The following is a 15,902-nucleotide window of genomic DNA, read 5'->3' as shown; positions in this document are numbered from 1 at the left end:
CGAGGATAGGGACCTTTGCCTGCCTTGTACCTGCCATATCACCAGCTCCAAGTATAAGGCCTATCACAGCGCAGGTGCACAGGAAAACATGTGTCAATGAACAAAGGCAGAATGGAGGAAGGAAGAGAACTGGGGTGAGGTTTTGAAGATCAGCACAGGGGACACAGGTCCATTTTACAGATAGGGAAACTGAGACTCAGAGAGGTCAAGGAGCCAGACCAGTGCTCCCAGATCTTCCAATTTCTTGAGAGAAGCCAGAAACCTGGATATTGACATCTTCCACTTTTTAAATGCCAGTAACGAACAAGAGAAGCCTGCAGACCAGATATGGCCCAGAGGCAGCCAGTGGCTCTCCACTGGCCTGGAAAAGTTCCACTGCAATGTCACCCTAAAAACAACTTTTTTTGGGAAAACAACATTTTTCATCTACACCATGCCCCTCCCCTTCCGCTCCCTCCTGCACAGTCTTTGGAACAGACTCAGGGAGAGCAGAGTCCCCTCCCACCTGGCCACCCCTTCCACCCCTTTGCCAAAGCATCCTCACCACTCTGCCCAGGTGCCCCCATCCCCGCTCACCTGGCCCCCTCAGCTCACCCAGGAGAGCTTGCAGAGGCAGATGGCACAGTTACAGAGAGAAACATAGCAAACCAAAGATATAAATCCATCCACAGTGCACAGCACGGAGAGAAACAGGCAAAGGGAGCCACGGGTTCCGAGAGCCTGGAGAACAGGCAGGGCCCCTCCACCACTCCAGAGTTCTAGAAAGAAAGCCAGGACCCTCCGCCAGCCGCACAGAGTGAGCCCCGCAAGCTTAAGGCTGCAGCCACAGCAGTATTTTTATGTGTCCATTTGCTCCAGTGCATTAAGAGCCCTGGTGGGAGGCATTCCAAGCACAGGCAGACATTAGAGATGCGGTATTTTCTGAGTCACCCTTCCTAGGCACTGAATCCTGGGCTCTGAAGCACAGCCATGATGAGTGAGGTCCCCCAACAGATTAATTTAGGTTAACACCACAAAACAGCCAGGGCTCAGAAGCGCTGGGCAATTCTAGAGTCTCCATCACCTTCAGTAATAAAATACAGCAATCCAATTGGACTCTATTGATTTTTTTTTAATGTAACTATTTTGGGGCCGAAACATAAGGAGAGGGAATTGATCAGTTCAGGAGTCAGGTGTGAGGGAGGGGAGTTCAGTGCAACCCAACTGTGGCCCCAAGGCAGGCTGAGCAAGAGAAGATGACAGAATTCAACTCCAAAGAACCTGGGCTTCTTTCCCATTTTCCCTTGGCAGAGAGTGAGCATCAGGGGTCCCTCCTGCCCTGAGTTGCCGGGAAGATGCCAAACACACACCTGGATGGAGAATAAAAGTGACGAGAGGCCCTGCTTTATTTCTCTCAGTGGGGCTATCACCACCTGACATTAAATTATGTATCTGTCCATTGTTTATTATCGTCTTACTCTGCCTGAATGATGGCTTCTCAGAGTGGGGTTGGGGGTGTCTTTTCTGCTCCCTGCTGTGTCCCCAGTGCTGAGCACCGATTAATGTCTGTTGAATGAATGATTGAGCTCAAGTGGTCAATGACCTTCTTGGTCACTTGATGCGGGCCAGGCACCACACAAAGAACCTTTCAGAGAGTCGAATTCCTCCTGCCTCTGTCACCATTCTCCAGGTTGGCTCATTCCGGTCCGTTATGTCTCAGATAAGAAAAATGCCACCTTCTCCAAGAAGTCTTCCTGGACCACCCATACTCTCCACATTGCATTGCTTTGTACTGAATACAAGGAGCATAAATTACCGTCCGAGACGTTCCTGGTTATGGATTTGCTGGCTTCTTGTCCCTTGCTCAGTCACACCACACCTGCCCTAGAATGTAAGCCCCCGAGGTCACAGGCACCTAAGCCTGAAGGTGGGGAAACTGAGGCAAAACTCCAAGCCATGGAGGTACCTTACGGAGAGGGGAGACAGGAGTCAGGCACTTCGGGGAGGAGACCCCACCCTGCCACTCACAGGCTGTGGGGTCCTCAGTGAGTCTCTGAGTTCCTCTGAGTCTCGGTGCCCCTTCCCCATCCGGGAATACATCTGAACCCTGGAGGGAGGCCCAAGAATCCAGAGAAATCATGGAGTGAGAAACCACTTGGTAGGCAGCCTTTCTCTTCGCAGGTTTGACTGTTGCAGCAAAGAGCCCATCAGTCCCTCCCTTCCTGCCTCTCTTCCCCCTACCCCTGAAGGACACCCCTCCATCAGTCTCCCTGTTAGTGTCTCCCAACCTTGTACCAAGATCAGCAGGAGAGTTCAAGGCCCGCTGTAGTCTGAACACTTGTGTCCCTCCAGACTTCATATGTGGAAACGCAACCCCCAATGTGATGACGGTAGGAAGGGAGCCTTTGGTGAATGAGGTCATGAGGATGGAGTCTCATGATGGGATTAGTGCCTTTACAAGAGACCCCAGGGACTTTCCTAGTGGTCCAGGGGTTAAGAATCCACATTACAATGCAGGGGATAGGGGTTCGATCCCTGGTTGGGGAACTAAGATCCCATATGCCATGGGGCAACCAAGTCTTAGCGCCACAATTGGAAAGCCAGCATGCCACGACTACTGAGTTCATGGACTGTGGAGCCCATGCTCCACAACAGGAGAACCCTGCACACGGCAACAAAGAGCTCATGTACTGCAACTAAGACCCAATGCAGCAAAAAAAAAAAAAAAAAAATCATATATTTTTAAAAGAGAGAGACCTCAGAGAGCTCCCTCGCCCCTTCTACCAAGTGAAGATACAGTGAGAAGACGGGCATCTATGAACCAGGAAGAGGGTGCTCATCAGACTGTAACTATGCTGGTGTCATAACCTTGGACTTCCCAACCTCCAGAACTGTCAAGAATTATAAATAAATATCTGTTGTTTATAACCCACCCAGGGAGTGGTACTTTGTTATCACAGCCAGGATGGACTAAGACAGGGCTTATTCTACAGATGAGGAAACTGAGTCTTGGAGAGGTCAGGGGGCTAGAAGGGGCTACATTCAGATCTCCCAATTTCTTGAAAGAAGCCAGAAACCTGGATGGAGATACTGACATCTCCCACTTTTTATGTGGGCAACTAAGAAGAGATGCCCACAGGCCAGACATGGCCCAAAGGCAGCCTGAAGCCTTCCACACGGGCTCAATTTACCAAAACACCAAGTCCTGGATGGACCTAGAGATGGTCATACTAAGTGGAGTAATCCGGATAGAGAAACACAGAAATCACATAATATAGCTTACTTGTGGAATCTAAAAAGATGATGGAAATGAATTAATTTACAAAACAGAAATAGACCTATAGACTTAGAAAACAAACTTTATGGTTACCAAAGGGGAAGGGATGAAGGATAAATTAAGAGTATGAAATTAATATATGCATACTACTATATATAAAATAGATAACCAACAAGGACCTACAGGTTCTTGTATAGCACAGGGAACGATATTTTTTTAATAACCTATAAGGGGAAGAATCTGAAAAAGAATATATATGTATAACTAAATCACTGTGCTGTACGCCTAAAACACAGCACTGTAAATCAACTATACCTCAGTAAAATATTTTTAATTTTAATAAAATAAGTACTGTTAAATTATAAGGTGCAAAACTACTTTAAAAAGGAGTTTAGAAGGAGAAGGGAATGACAGAGGATGAGATGTGTGGATAGCATCACCGACTCAATGGACATGAGTTTGGGCAAGCTCTGGGAGATGATGAAGGACAGGGAAACCCGGAGGGCTGCAGTTCACGGGGTCACAAAGAGTTGGACACAACTGAGCAACTGAACAACAACAGTTTTAAAATAAACATTCTAGAAATGCTAGAAAATATCAAGTATTTTCAAAACAGTATTTGGGACTGAAAAAAAGTGCCACACCCTGCCTTGCCAATGTACCCCCCTCGGCTCCTAAGCAAGGGAGCTGTCTTTAAAGGCACCAGAATTCCCCAAAAATGGGTTTCTCAAAAAAGACTGAGCTCTGTTTCCAACTCAAAACACATCCCTGAATCCCCTGGGCCCAAATTAGTCTCAAAATCCAATAAGTTGCCCACAAAACTCAGTGTTTGCAAACACAGAGAAGGTAGTGGCTAAGAGCGCTGACTCTGAGGCAGATACACTGAGCTTTCACATCCTTGGCCCATCCTTTCGTGGCTGTGTGACCTTGACAGGTCAAGGCACCTCTCTGGGCCTCATTTCCTCATCTGTAAAGTGGGCAAGCACAAGTCCTGAGCCCGTGGGGGCCACTGAGGACTCGATGAAGTAAAATCAGCAGAGGGCTTAGGATGCACGGTAAGTGTAGATCGGGGCTAGTTGCAGTGTTTCTGATTCTCAGCTACACTGAACTAGAAGAACCAGGGCAGGAGACAAAATGGAGAGGTGGGGGGTGTCTGTCTGCCAAAGTCTCACCCTTTAATGTAACTGTCTAATCCCTTGAGGGCACAGAACTCAAAGGATTCCTAGTTGCCTGCAGAGCTGATGCCAATCTGTTTGATTTCTATGGCTGGAAACCTTAGCTTGAATTAATAGGTGTATTTGTTGCAGAGATAGAGCAGAAAAAAAGTGAAATAACCACCCACCACCTTGGAATGTGGGTCGAGTTTGTCCATACAGTTCCGTGCAAGGTTGTGGAGGCAAATCCGGCTGTGTGAGGAGGTGGATAAAGCACAAACCAGTGCCTGGGCTGGAATCCTGACCCTGTGTGACCTCAGGCAAGTTACTTGGCATCTCTGGACCTCAATATATCCTCATCTGTAAACTATGAATAATGAGGGTGTTCATTTACCCTGTATTACAGTATTTCACCCTGTTTAGATAAGGAAAAGTCTGAGATGGTCCCTGCAACACAGGGAGCAACTTCAGAAGCATGTGAATCCATCATCACCCCATCATTCCATCACCACCATCATTACTATTACCATCATCACCAATCACCATCACCGTTATCACCAACATCATCACCATCACCATCATCATCACCATCATTATCATCCCATCACCATCATCACCATCACTGTCATCATCACCATCCTCACCAATGTCATCATCTCCATCACCACCATCACCATGCCATCACCATCATCACCATGACCATCACCATTACCATCATTTTCATCCCATCACCATCATCGCCATCACTGTCATCATCACCATCATCACCAATGTCATCATCTCCATCACCACCATCACTATGCCATCACCATCATCACCATGACCATCACCATTACCATCATTTTCATCCCATCACCATCATCGCCATCACTGTCATCATCACCATCATCACCAATGTCATCATCTCCATAACCACCATCACCATGCCATCACCATCATCACCATGACCATCATCATTACCATCATTACCATCCCATCACCATCATCACCGTCATCACCAACATCAGCACCATCACCGTCACCATCACCATCATTATCATCCCATCACCATCATCACCATCACTGTCATCATCACCATCATCACCAATGTCATCGTCTCCATCACCACCATCACCATCCCATCATCACCATGACCATCATCATTACCATCATTATCATCCCATCACCATCATCACCATCACTGTCATCATCACCATCATCACCAACGTCATCATCACCGTCATCACCAATGTCATCATCTCCATCACCACCATCACCATGCCATCACCATCATCACCATCACCATCATCACCATGCCCCATCACCATCATCATCACCATCACCATCATCACCAATACCATCATTATCATCCCATCACCATCCCATCACCATCACACCATCATCATCATCTTTATCATCCCATCACCATCACTGTCATCATCACCATCATCACCAACGTCATCATCTCCATCACCACCATCACCATCCCATCACCATCATCACCATCACCATCATCATTACCATCTTTATCATCCCATCACCATCGCCATCACTGTCATCATCACCATCATCACCAACGTCATCATCTCCATCACCACCATCACCGTCCCATCACCATCATCACCATCATCACTACCATCATTATCATCCCATCACCATCATTGCCATCACTGTCATCATCACCAACATCATTCCATCACCATCATCATCATTACCATCACCATCACCATCATCATTACCATTACCATCATCACCAATCACCATCACCATTATCACATCACCACCAACATCATCACCATCACAGTCATCATCACCATCATTATCATCCCATCACCATCATTATCATCACCGTCATCATCCCATCATCCCACCACCATTACCACCATCATCACCAACATCATCACCATCATCCCATCACCATCATCACCATCACTATCATCACCAACATCACCATCACCACCACCATCATCATCCCATCACCATCATCACCACCACCATCATCCCATCACCATCATCACCATCACTATCATCACCAACATCACCATCACCACCACCATCATCATCCCATCACCATCATCACCATCACTGTCATCATCACCATCATCACCAACATCACCATCACCACCACCATCATCATCCCATCACCATTATCACCATCACCGTCATCATGATCCCATCACCATCATCCCATCATCCCACCACCATTACCATCATCATCACCAACATCACCACCACCACCACCACCATCACCATTGTCACTGTGATGATTTGCTACCTGCCTTTTGAGTTGACATTTGCTATTTTGGCCACCCCCAGCAGCTGTCATTTTCATGACCTTGGGCTCCTTAAATGGAGTCACAGTCCTCTGAAGGACCAGAAAGTAGAACTCCTTGACCAGAAAGGCTCCTCTGTGTAAGGTGGAAAAGTCCTGGGCGAGGAGTTTAAAAAAAAGAGAGAGAGAAATTACAGGAGGCATGAGCCCCGATCTGTCACCAATTCACTGTGTGACCCTGAGCAAGTCACTTTCCATGCCTGAGTCTCCTTTGCCATTTGCAGAGAGGGTTGTTGGAGGAGATGCTCCAGAACACTTCTTGCTCTCCAAGTCCAACCATTTACTCTGGAAAGACTTGGTGGGACCACTACCACCCCATGTTGCTGCCTCAGGTGCCAGGGTGCTTCCATCTCCCTATGGTGATGGGAGGTGATTCATCTGCTGAATCCCATAGCTTCAAAGGGAAATGCACTCTCTCCATCCCCATTCAATTTTAGAGCCAGGAGAAAAAAAAGGAGGTGCACAGCCACACACAATGAGGGGTGGGGGAGAGTGCGCGTACATCCAGGCACAAGGCCCCTGCAAGAGCTCTACCGGCCCAGAGACCACCCTCTCAGATTTCACGTCAACAAACGAGGGGTTTCTTGTGCTCCTTTGGACCATGGCAACCACTTCCCTCATTGTTGGCTTCAAGCATCACAGCTCATGCAGAAGCCTCATGCCTCCCAAGTTCCCTGCATCCGGTGGCAGGCGGGGGTAAGGAAGGCAGAATGAAATGATTTACTCTGGGAACCTCCACGGTACAGCCATTAAATCACTGGAGGGGGTGGGGGGGCGAGACAGCACTGGCATACCACTCGCCGTCATCCCCAAGGCCACCTCTCCAAAGAGCAACACCACACACAGGCAACCCCCCCCCAAAAATCACTATTGTAAAGAGAAAGAAATATACCACATGCCACGCCAAGGTGCCAGGCACGGCTAAGAGCATCTCTGCCTTGAAGCCAAAGTCTCCCCCACCCACCCTCCCATCAGACTAGCAGGCTCTGCCACTCACAAGGACCCTCTGTCGGGGGTTCCCCACCCACCCTGATTTTATTAGACCCCGAGCACAATGGGTCAATGGAGCAAGGCACGTCCATTTTCCCCAGCAGGCACTGGAACAGCGCCGCTAATTTGCAAAGCCATAGCGTGCACAAAAGTGGCTTGAATAATGGGGGCCCCCTAGTCGCTAAGCCGGGGGACTTGTGCTGACTCTTACCAAGTACAGTTCCATATGTTTAAGCGCTTGCAAGGCTCAAAGAAGTACACCCACCACACTCTTTACCATGGCAGCGACCCACGCAGGAGGGGGGGGGCATAAAGCAGACAGCCCGTTTGTGATGGGGGAAGAGAGTGTGTCCTTCCTCGCCTCTGAACTCTTCCAGCCCCTCTCCTGGAGCCTCAGTCAAATGGGTTGGGAAACCACGCCAGAAATTAACCAGAAAATCCAACCAGCCCTGAAGGATGCTCTAGCTAATTCCTCCGAACCTTTCAACCAACGATAGGCAGCTAAGTATCTTTCAGGAATTTCAGCCTTGTTTCTTTTTTTTTTTTTTCCTTCCAGCTCTCCTAACTGGTGCTAAATATAGAGTTATCAACTGTTGTCTCTTTATGTCCCTGGTGGGGATCAGAGAAAGGCTTATATGTGCTTGCAAGGACCTGGTGGCAGCAGTGGGGTTTCTGCCGTAGCAGCACCTGTCAGAATGAGCTGCCCAGCTGAGACCTGGGGGCAGACTCGGAACCCGGGCCAGCACCAGGTTTCAGGGATGGTATACCTTCCCAGCCAGGACGGGGCCCCCCAGAGACAGGCACCAGCTCTTCTGTTGCTAGTGGAGGGGGAAGCCAGGGTTCACCATGTTCCCTTCCAAAGCATTAGGCAGGCAGCCTCTCTGGGAGATTTCTCATCTTCACTTAGCAGCACATCCAGGCAAACTCTGACCACCCCCACCCCTCCACCCCGTTCAGAAACAAAATCGAGACAAAACTGCAATTTTCAAGTCCAAGGGGACTGTGCACTTTGGAGAACAGGCTCCAGGGCTTCGGCTAAGAGGAAACAGCTTCAGCCCCAGCAAACAGCCTCTCTTTGGTACCACAGAGGACCACGGAGAGCTGAACACAGATCAGAGCTGCTTATTAGCCAAGCAGATTGAAGATTCATCCACAGTTAAGCCCAACACCGCTCTCTAAATCGAGCCAAAGCTGAACTCCGATGGATATCTCTGACAGAAGGCTTTCTCCGAGTGGAAGGTTTTATTTAATATTTTCGGTCACTTAAAGGCATCTCAAAGCAAGACAATATTTACTTTTTCCATGCAAATACATCACACATTAAGTTGGCAAACAACGTTGGCTCCTGACTGCAACCCTCCAAGACAGTTGAAGCTGAAAAGTTACACTTGTATTTTTCTGCTGCGTTCTGGATGGCTGTGTGGTTTGTTTATCAACAAGATGAGAAGAAATTGTCTCAAGCAAAAGCTACCTGCTCCCAAATCACGGATCCTGATGTTAAAAGGTTTGGAGAACCGAGCTCTCCAAATGTATATGAATGCTGTTGGTGACTGTTCCCCGTTCCTCAAGCCTTTACGATATTCTTCGCTGCCTGGGGTGGGAGGAGGGGAGGAACTGGCATTTTAGGATAAGCGTCCTCGGGAACCAACGTGTAACCACACCAAGGTGGTAGAAAGCTTTTCAAACTCCAGCGGTGACCCAAAATACCTGACTATACTGCCTTTCCCCACACGCTAGGTTTTGGCAACAGCTGCGCCGAAGCCAGCGGGGAGCCCGGCTCCATGGTACCCAAGCAATGGCTCTAGGCATCACCACGTTCCAGGCGCCTCTGCGCGCCCGGAACTGCCTGTCCGCCTTGGGGTCAGGGCGCTGGGGCAGCCCGCGTTTCCAGGGGGCTAACAGCGGGCTGCGCCGTAGCCAAGGGAAGATCACCTGGGGAAGGGGCACCTTCGGCGGGGATGTAAAAGCAGGAGGGTACCGCGGGGCTTGGGGAGGGACTGCGCACCAGCCAGACAGCTCCGACCGAGGCGACCTCAAGGTGGGGCCCCGCAGGTGTCCTGGGGGAGCCGGCGGTGCGTCCGCGGGCATCAGGAAATGGAGAGAAGGGGCCCACCGACTCTGCCACAGCAAAATCGTCACGGGAACCGGGTCCTGGAGGGGATATTGCCCCAAGGCAAGGCAAAGAGGCGATTCGATTCCTGGAGGCGCGCCCCCACCCGCCTTGTGAGGCTGAGCGCACCCGGTCAGTTGCCTCTTGCGCGCTGAAAGGATACGCAGGAAAGCTGGGGGTTTGGGGAGGAAGGCGGGCAAGCTCTCGCGCTGGGCAAAGGGGTACGTGCTGGGGACCCCTGGGTTCCCAGAGTCTCCTTAGATCTGTCCAAGTTCGGGAGACGCAAGCTGCCGGGGACTTGAGAAAGAGGTGGCTGCCCCGTGCGGGAGCCAACTTTGTGCGCTGCAGCCGGGGTCGGGGATGGGGACTGGGAACGCGTTACCTGGGCACCGGAGGGCCATCAACGCCAGCAGAAGCCCGAGCGGCGGCGCCCGGACCGGGGGCGGCATGGTCCTCGGCGCGCGGTGGGCCCGGCCCGCGGCTCCCGGGAGCGGCCCCCGCGGCTACGCTGGGGCGCCGGGCATGGCTAGCTCCCAGGGCGCCGCTCTTCCCCAGACGCAGGCGGCCGACGCTGGCGGCGCTTCCCTGGCTGCGCCTCAGTGCGCTCTCCCGGGTTCGTCTGTGCGCGGCCGGGGAGCAGGGGGCCGCGGGGGCTCAGCGCCCGGCGCCCTGGCCCGCCGCCCCGCACTTGGCCCGAGTTGCGCAGCCCCCGCCGCCGCCGCGACTCCCGCGCCCCGGCGCCCGTCCCATTCCGGTCGCGCCGCCGCCGCTGCCACCACCGCCGCCTCTGCCCGCGCCAGCTGCCGGCCGCCCCTCGAGCCAGCGAGAGAGTGAGCGAGCGCGCGAGAGCCAGGGAGGAGGGAGGCGAGGCGGGAGGAGGGAGGGGCCGGGGAGGCCGGGGGAGGGGCCCGCCGCCGGGAGACCGGGCACCAGGCGGCTGCCCGGCGATAGGCGGCGGGACGTGCCACTCCCCGGCGTCTCCGGGGGAGGGCGCCTGGCCGCAGAAGGCCTGGGAAGCCTCGCGGGGGTGGTCAAGGCGTTGGCGGGGACAGGGACCGCCGGAGGGATGACCTACTGGGCGAAGTGCGGACAGATCCGGGCGCATTCGGGGCGTAGTGGCGAGAGTTCCCAAGGTCGCGGGACCAGAGAGATGGGGAGGGTCCTAGGAACGGGGCAGCGAGTCTGGAGGGAGGTGTCTGCGGGGGACGGGGACTGCGGGACTGCGCAGACCAGAGGTCCTGGGATAGGTCTGGCACAGCTTGTTGGGGGGGGGGGGGGGTGCCTGTGGGGGAGGGGAAGGCAGGGGAGGCCTCCGGGAGTCGGGGGCTACCTGAGGAGTTTCTTCAGCGCACTAGTATCGGGGCGTGGACGCGCTGGCTGGGTGCGGTCAGGGGTCCTGAGAGAGATCGAAGGCGTCTTAGGGATGGCTACCCACGCTTAGTGAGAAGTGCGGACCCTTGGGGGACCCTTCTTTACCCGAGCTAGAGGACTCGCCTGCCCGTTTCTCGCAGGCCCTAAGAGCGCGCGGAGGGAGGGGGCGCGGGCCAGACAGGTCCCCGGAAAGAGTTCCCCGCGCAGGGTCAGACAGCGACCGCGCGGGGGTGTAGCGGAGGCAGGGATGAGGATCGAGTGGTCGGATTCTTCCAGCCTCGGGGCAGGGCCTCCGCTGGGGTCACAGTACCCATTTTCCGGAAGTCCTAGATTTCCGCCCCCTCCTTGGGAGCTGCAACAAGGCTAGGCTGGGACGTGAGGGTTGCGGGGTGGAGGGGGGGCGAAACGAAATGGATGAATCATGCTGGGTGCATGTGGGGGTACCGCCCGCGGTCCTCAGATGCCCTGAAAGTTGCTTCAGAGCCGGAAGTGTAAAGGGTGGGGCCGGGAGGGGCGAGGGGGAAATCCACCTGCGTTGGAGTCTTTGCCCCAGCCCCCATCGTACCAGCCCCTGGCTCCAGTATCTCGGTCTTCCCTGAAAAAGTGGGTCAAACTCCTCGGAAACGGTCAATAAGGCGGCGGTGGGGTGATGCAAAGACAAATTTGGGGAAGACTTAAGAGGCCTTGAGACCAAGCAGAGAATTCTGGCTCTGCCACTCTAGCTGTGCGGCCCTGGAGGGAGTCATTCAACCTCCGCAGCCTCCATCTCTCCCATCTGAGAAATGGAAGCCACTGCCGCGTCCTCCTGGTGTCCCAGACAACGTATATAAAGCCCCCGACCTATGAAGTAAGAGCTCATTTAAAGGGATCCGCTATGCACATTATCATTCCCATCATGATGGTCATTATCATTACGTATCTGATTTGCCTCTGTGGGCCCAGAGCTCACAGCAGCAGAACAATCCTCCGCCCCTCCCAGCTGGCGAGGAGGGATGTCGGGGGACAGGGCACCTGCTTCATTAGTACAGACAAGCTCATTAGCAGCGGCAGCACTCAGCTCTTCTTGGATAAAAGAAGGAAAGAGCCAGGGGCAGGTGGCCAGTCTCAGGCCCAGGTTGACTGCGAGACATAAAGGGATCTTCCGATGCAGCTAATAGACTCCTTTTGCAGGGAACTCCTGCCCCCGCTGAGATCTCTTTGGGCTGGAAGCCTGGGATGCAAGGAGAGCCACACGACAGGCTGGACAATGGGCAGTCGCTGTGGGTCTGGGATGGCCTTGCACAGGGCCCATCAGCCCTCTGTCTGTGACTGTCTCCCCAGAGCAGGAGGATGATCCCCGAGAAGCTGCCAGGGCTTTATTGGGATCCTCCATGCCGGGCTGTGCACAGCTACCGCTTCTCTTTCCCCAGCAAATTCAGAGGTATTTGCTGAGCTGAGCACCTACTGTGTGCCAGACCTGTGTGGGTTGATGGCAGTGGGGAGTTCTCCAGCTCAGAAGAGGGGACAACCCAAACTCAAGGGACTCAGAGGGAAGTCCCCGCAGGGAGCGCTAAACAGGAGTGACCCGGGTTGTCTATGCTAAAATGCCCCAGGCATCTTGACCAGGCAGCAGAGCTGGAGGGCTGTGACCAAAGATAAGAGGCTGTTTTCTGGCAGGGGTGCAGGGGAAGGGGATAAACCGGTCCAGCGAGTCCCCAGGCCAAGGGTCTGTATGCTGTCAGACCCAGAGGTCCATGATGGCAGACAGTGATTGCCTGCCTCCCCCAGCTCTGAACCATCCCTGCGGACCCCACAGAGCCACCCCGCTTCTCCAGGGCGGAGCCTAGGCTGGGGGCACAGACACCTCCCTTTGCCCACCTCTACGACCCCAGTCCCACCCCTAACCCCACTCCCACCCAGCCCATCCTAGCCGCGCAGGCCTCCAGGTGTCCCTGGGCACGCCCTTGTTCCAACCTCCGCGCCTTTACTCTAGCGAACTCCTCCTGTGGGCACTTCTTTCCCCGGTCTTCCCGCAGCGGGAAGATCTCTCCCTTAAGATTTCAGCTCCTCAGACAGGCCTTCCCAGACCACACCATCAAAAAAAGACCCCCACACAGCTCACTCCCTCTGTAGCCCCCCTCCCCTCACGTATTGTTCTGAGTGCTGCTATTCAGGAGCTAAAGTAGACACGGTTCCCCCAAGCCGTGATCGATGCTGCTGCTGGTGGAACCAGAGGCTGTGAAGAAGGCTCTGGCTCTGATGGTGGCTTTTGTGTGATTTTGGACCAGCACCTAACCCTCTCTGAGCTCTTACGTAAGCAAAGATGCAGCTGGATAAGAACTTCTGCATATTAATCAGGCCCCTGAGTCTCTACCTAACGGGGTATTTTCAAGGGTTATTCTGAGCAGGAAAAATGGTCTACCTGAATTCTGAAGATCCTCAGGGAAGGCGGGAAGGACTGGCAACAATGATCTAGGAGACCACAGGTCTCCCACCGCATCTCCCCGCCACCCAGCAAATCCCAGAATCTTACGCCCAGTCTGCTGGCCTCAGAGCTTGGGGCAGGATCAAAAGAATGACAGTCCAGACTCTCTCTCTGTGCAGATGGGGAAACTGAGGCCAGGAACAGCCCTTCCCCACGTTCTGCAAGTGTGGAACTACCAGTCGGAAGCCCTCTCCTTCGGGTTAGGCTACCCCCAGGCCCCGCCAGCCCTCACCCACCTGGCAGCCACCCTCTACGCGGGTCCCCTGGCGCCTTTCCCCGCCCCTAGTTCTGCTCAACCCACGCGCCCGTCCGGCTACAAGCGTAGAGCGACACTGCCATCTCGTGGCTGTCCTTGGCGCTGCGGGTCTGGCCTGAGCAACAGAAGAAAAACCACGGAGAGGACAGGACGCGGGGGAGGGGGAAAGGCGGGGGCACCAGGCAGAGAGATTTCCCCACCTCCCCCAACTCACAGAGTCTTGAAGAGACCGCTGTGTCCTCTGCACAGCCAACGCTTCCGACACTCTGGCGGCGACCCCCACCGGAATCACTCGTTGAAATGTTCTTTGCAAGAGGGATTGTCTTCGTTTTCCAATGCAAATAAATGCTCAAGGTTACCTGAACCATCGCTGGCATTCTCTCCAGGGAACAGAATCGACTCAATCAGGTCTGCGCCACCCAGTTAATGGTGGGGAAGGGGAGTCTCTCAAAAAAGCGGTGGAACTCACTTATATAGGAAAACAAGAATAATACCGTTCCAGGATACATGGACCAGTGATGGAAGGAAGGGGGCCCGTTTCTGACAAACTTTCTGGGGCCCTAGGACCTCAAGTACCCCGTCTCTCTCTCTCTGTCCTCTTTCTCCACTTTTCTGTATAACGGTTACTGCCAGCATCATATGTTCCTTCAAGGAAGAAACTTCTTGACTTCTGGTCTCTTCCATTGCATCTGTCTTGTTCACCAAACAGCTGGTGTCAAGAATAGTTCTGAAGGCAAGGGAAATTTCTAATAAATAGTGGTCAAATGAATGAGTGAATGAAAAGACAAGAGCTTAAGGATTGAGCCGGGAGCCTGGCGAGCTACAGTCCATGGGGTCATAAAGAGTCAGATATGACTGAGGGACTAAAAAACAACAACAGCCTTCCTAGGCAGCAGAAGCCCTGATGAGCTTGTGAAGATGAAGAATAGAAGGGAACCTGAGTTGCTTTCAGGTAGCACCCCAGAAGGTGGAGAGACCCCAGGGAAGCATGGTCCTGGAGTGTTTAAGCAGAAAGCACACGAAACAGCCCTCCTGAAACTTCCAGCGTGGCCTGGAAGCAATAGAAAGTTCCGTGGATTCCCAGGCAAAGTGCTGGGAGGGGGTGTGAGAAAGCAGCCTAGAAGAAAGACACCAGAGCGGTGGGATTTTTGAGCAAGTTTAAAGGTGTAGAGCTGAACAATGACTCATCTTTGGAAGCAAGGGGATGGTATTTAACACAGGCTGGGCAGGCACTGCTCCAAGTGCTTTCTATGGTTTGATTTTTTAAATTATGGTAGAATGCACATAACATACCATTTTAACCATTTTTTTAATGGGAGAGTTGAGAAGATTTTTTAAATAATTATTTATTTGGCTATGCCTGGTCTACAGGCATACAGGTCTACAGCACGTGGGATCTTTTTTTTTAATTGCAGTATTTGGGATCTTTCAGTTGCAAGCATGCTAACTCTTAGCTGCAGCACGTGGGATCTAGTTCCCTGACCAGGGACTGAGCCTGGGCCCCCTTCATTAGGGGCCTGGAGTCTTAACCACTGGACCACCAGGGAAGTCCCCGTTTTAACCATTTTTAAAGTGTCCAATTTGGTGGTATTTAGTACATTCACGAAGCTGTGCAGTCATCATTTATATCCAGTTTCAGAACTTTTCATCACCCAGAACAAAATCCCTGTACCTAACTACTGTCCCCCGCACCCCCAGTCTCTTTTGTTATTCAGTCACTCAGTTCTGCCTGACTCTTTCCGACCCCATGGACTGCAGCACACCAAGCTTCCCTGTCCTTCACCATCTCCCAGAGTTTGCTCAAACTCATGTCCATCGAGTCCGTGGTGCCATCCAACCATCTCATCCTCTGTTGTCCGCTTCACCTCCTGCCCTCCATCTTTCCCAGCACCAGGGGCAACCACCTGCTCTGTGTCTCTATGGATTCACCAATTCTAGACATCTCATATAAGTGGTGTCATACAATATGTGATCTTTTGTGTCTGGCTTC

The 15,902-nt window shown here is 52.7% G+C and overlaps 1 protein-coding gene across 1 annotated transcript in view; it reads right to left on the bottom strand.

The window, feature by feature from the left end:
• TMEM132B (transmembrane protein 132B) overlaps nucleotides 1-10,583 on the bottom strand; it is a 380,713-nt gene extending 370,130 nt beyond the window's left edge. Inside the window, exon 1 of the mRNA XM_070386331.1 lies at nucleotides 10,204-10,583. Coding sequence (XP_070242432.1) covers nucleotides 10,204-10,270 — 67 coding nt within the window. The 5' untranslated portion in view covers nucleotides 10,271-10,583. The remainder of the gene's footprint in view (nucleotides 1-10,203) is intronic.
• Nucleotides 10,584-15,902: the final 5,319 nt, after the last annotated feature.

Source organism: Bos mutus, chromosome 17 (assembly GCF_027580195.1).
Source record: "Bos mutus isolate GX-2022 chromosome 17, NWIPB_WYAK_1.1, whole genome shotgun sequence".
In the NCBI taxonomy this organism is placed as follows: domain Eukaryota; kingdom Metazoa; phylum Chordata; class Mammalia; order Artiodactyla; family Bovidae; genus Bos; species Bos mutus.
This window is presented reverse-complemented; position numbering and strand designations above follow the sequence as displayed.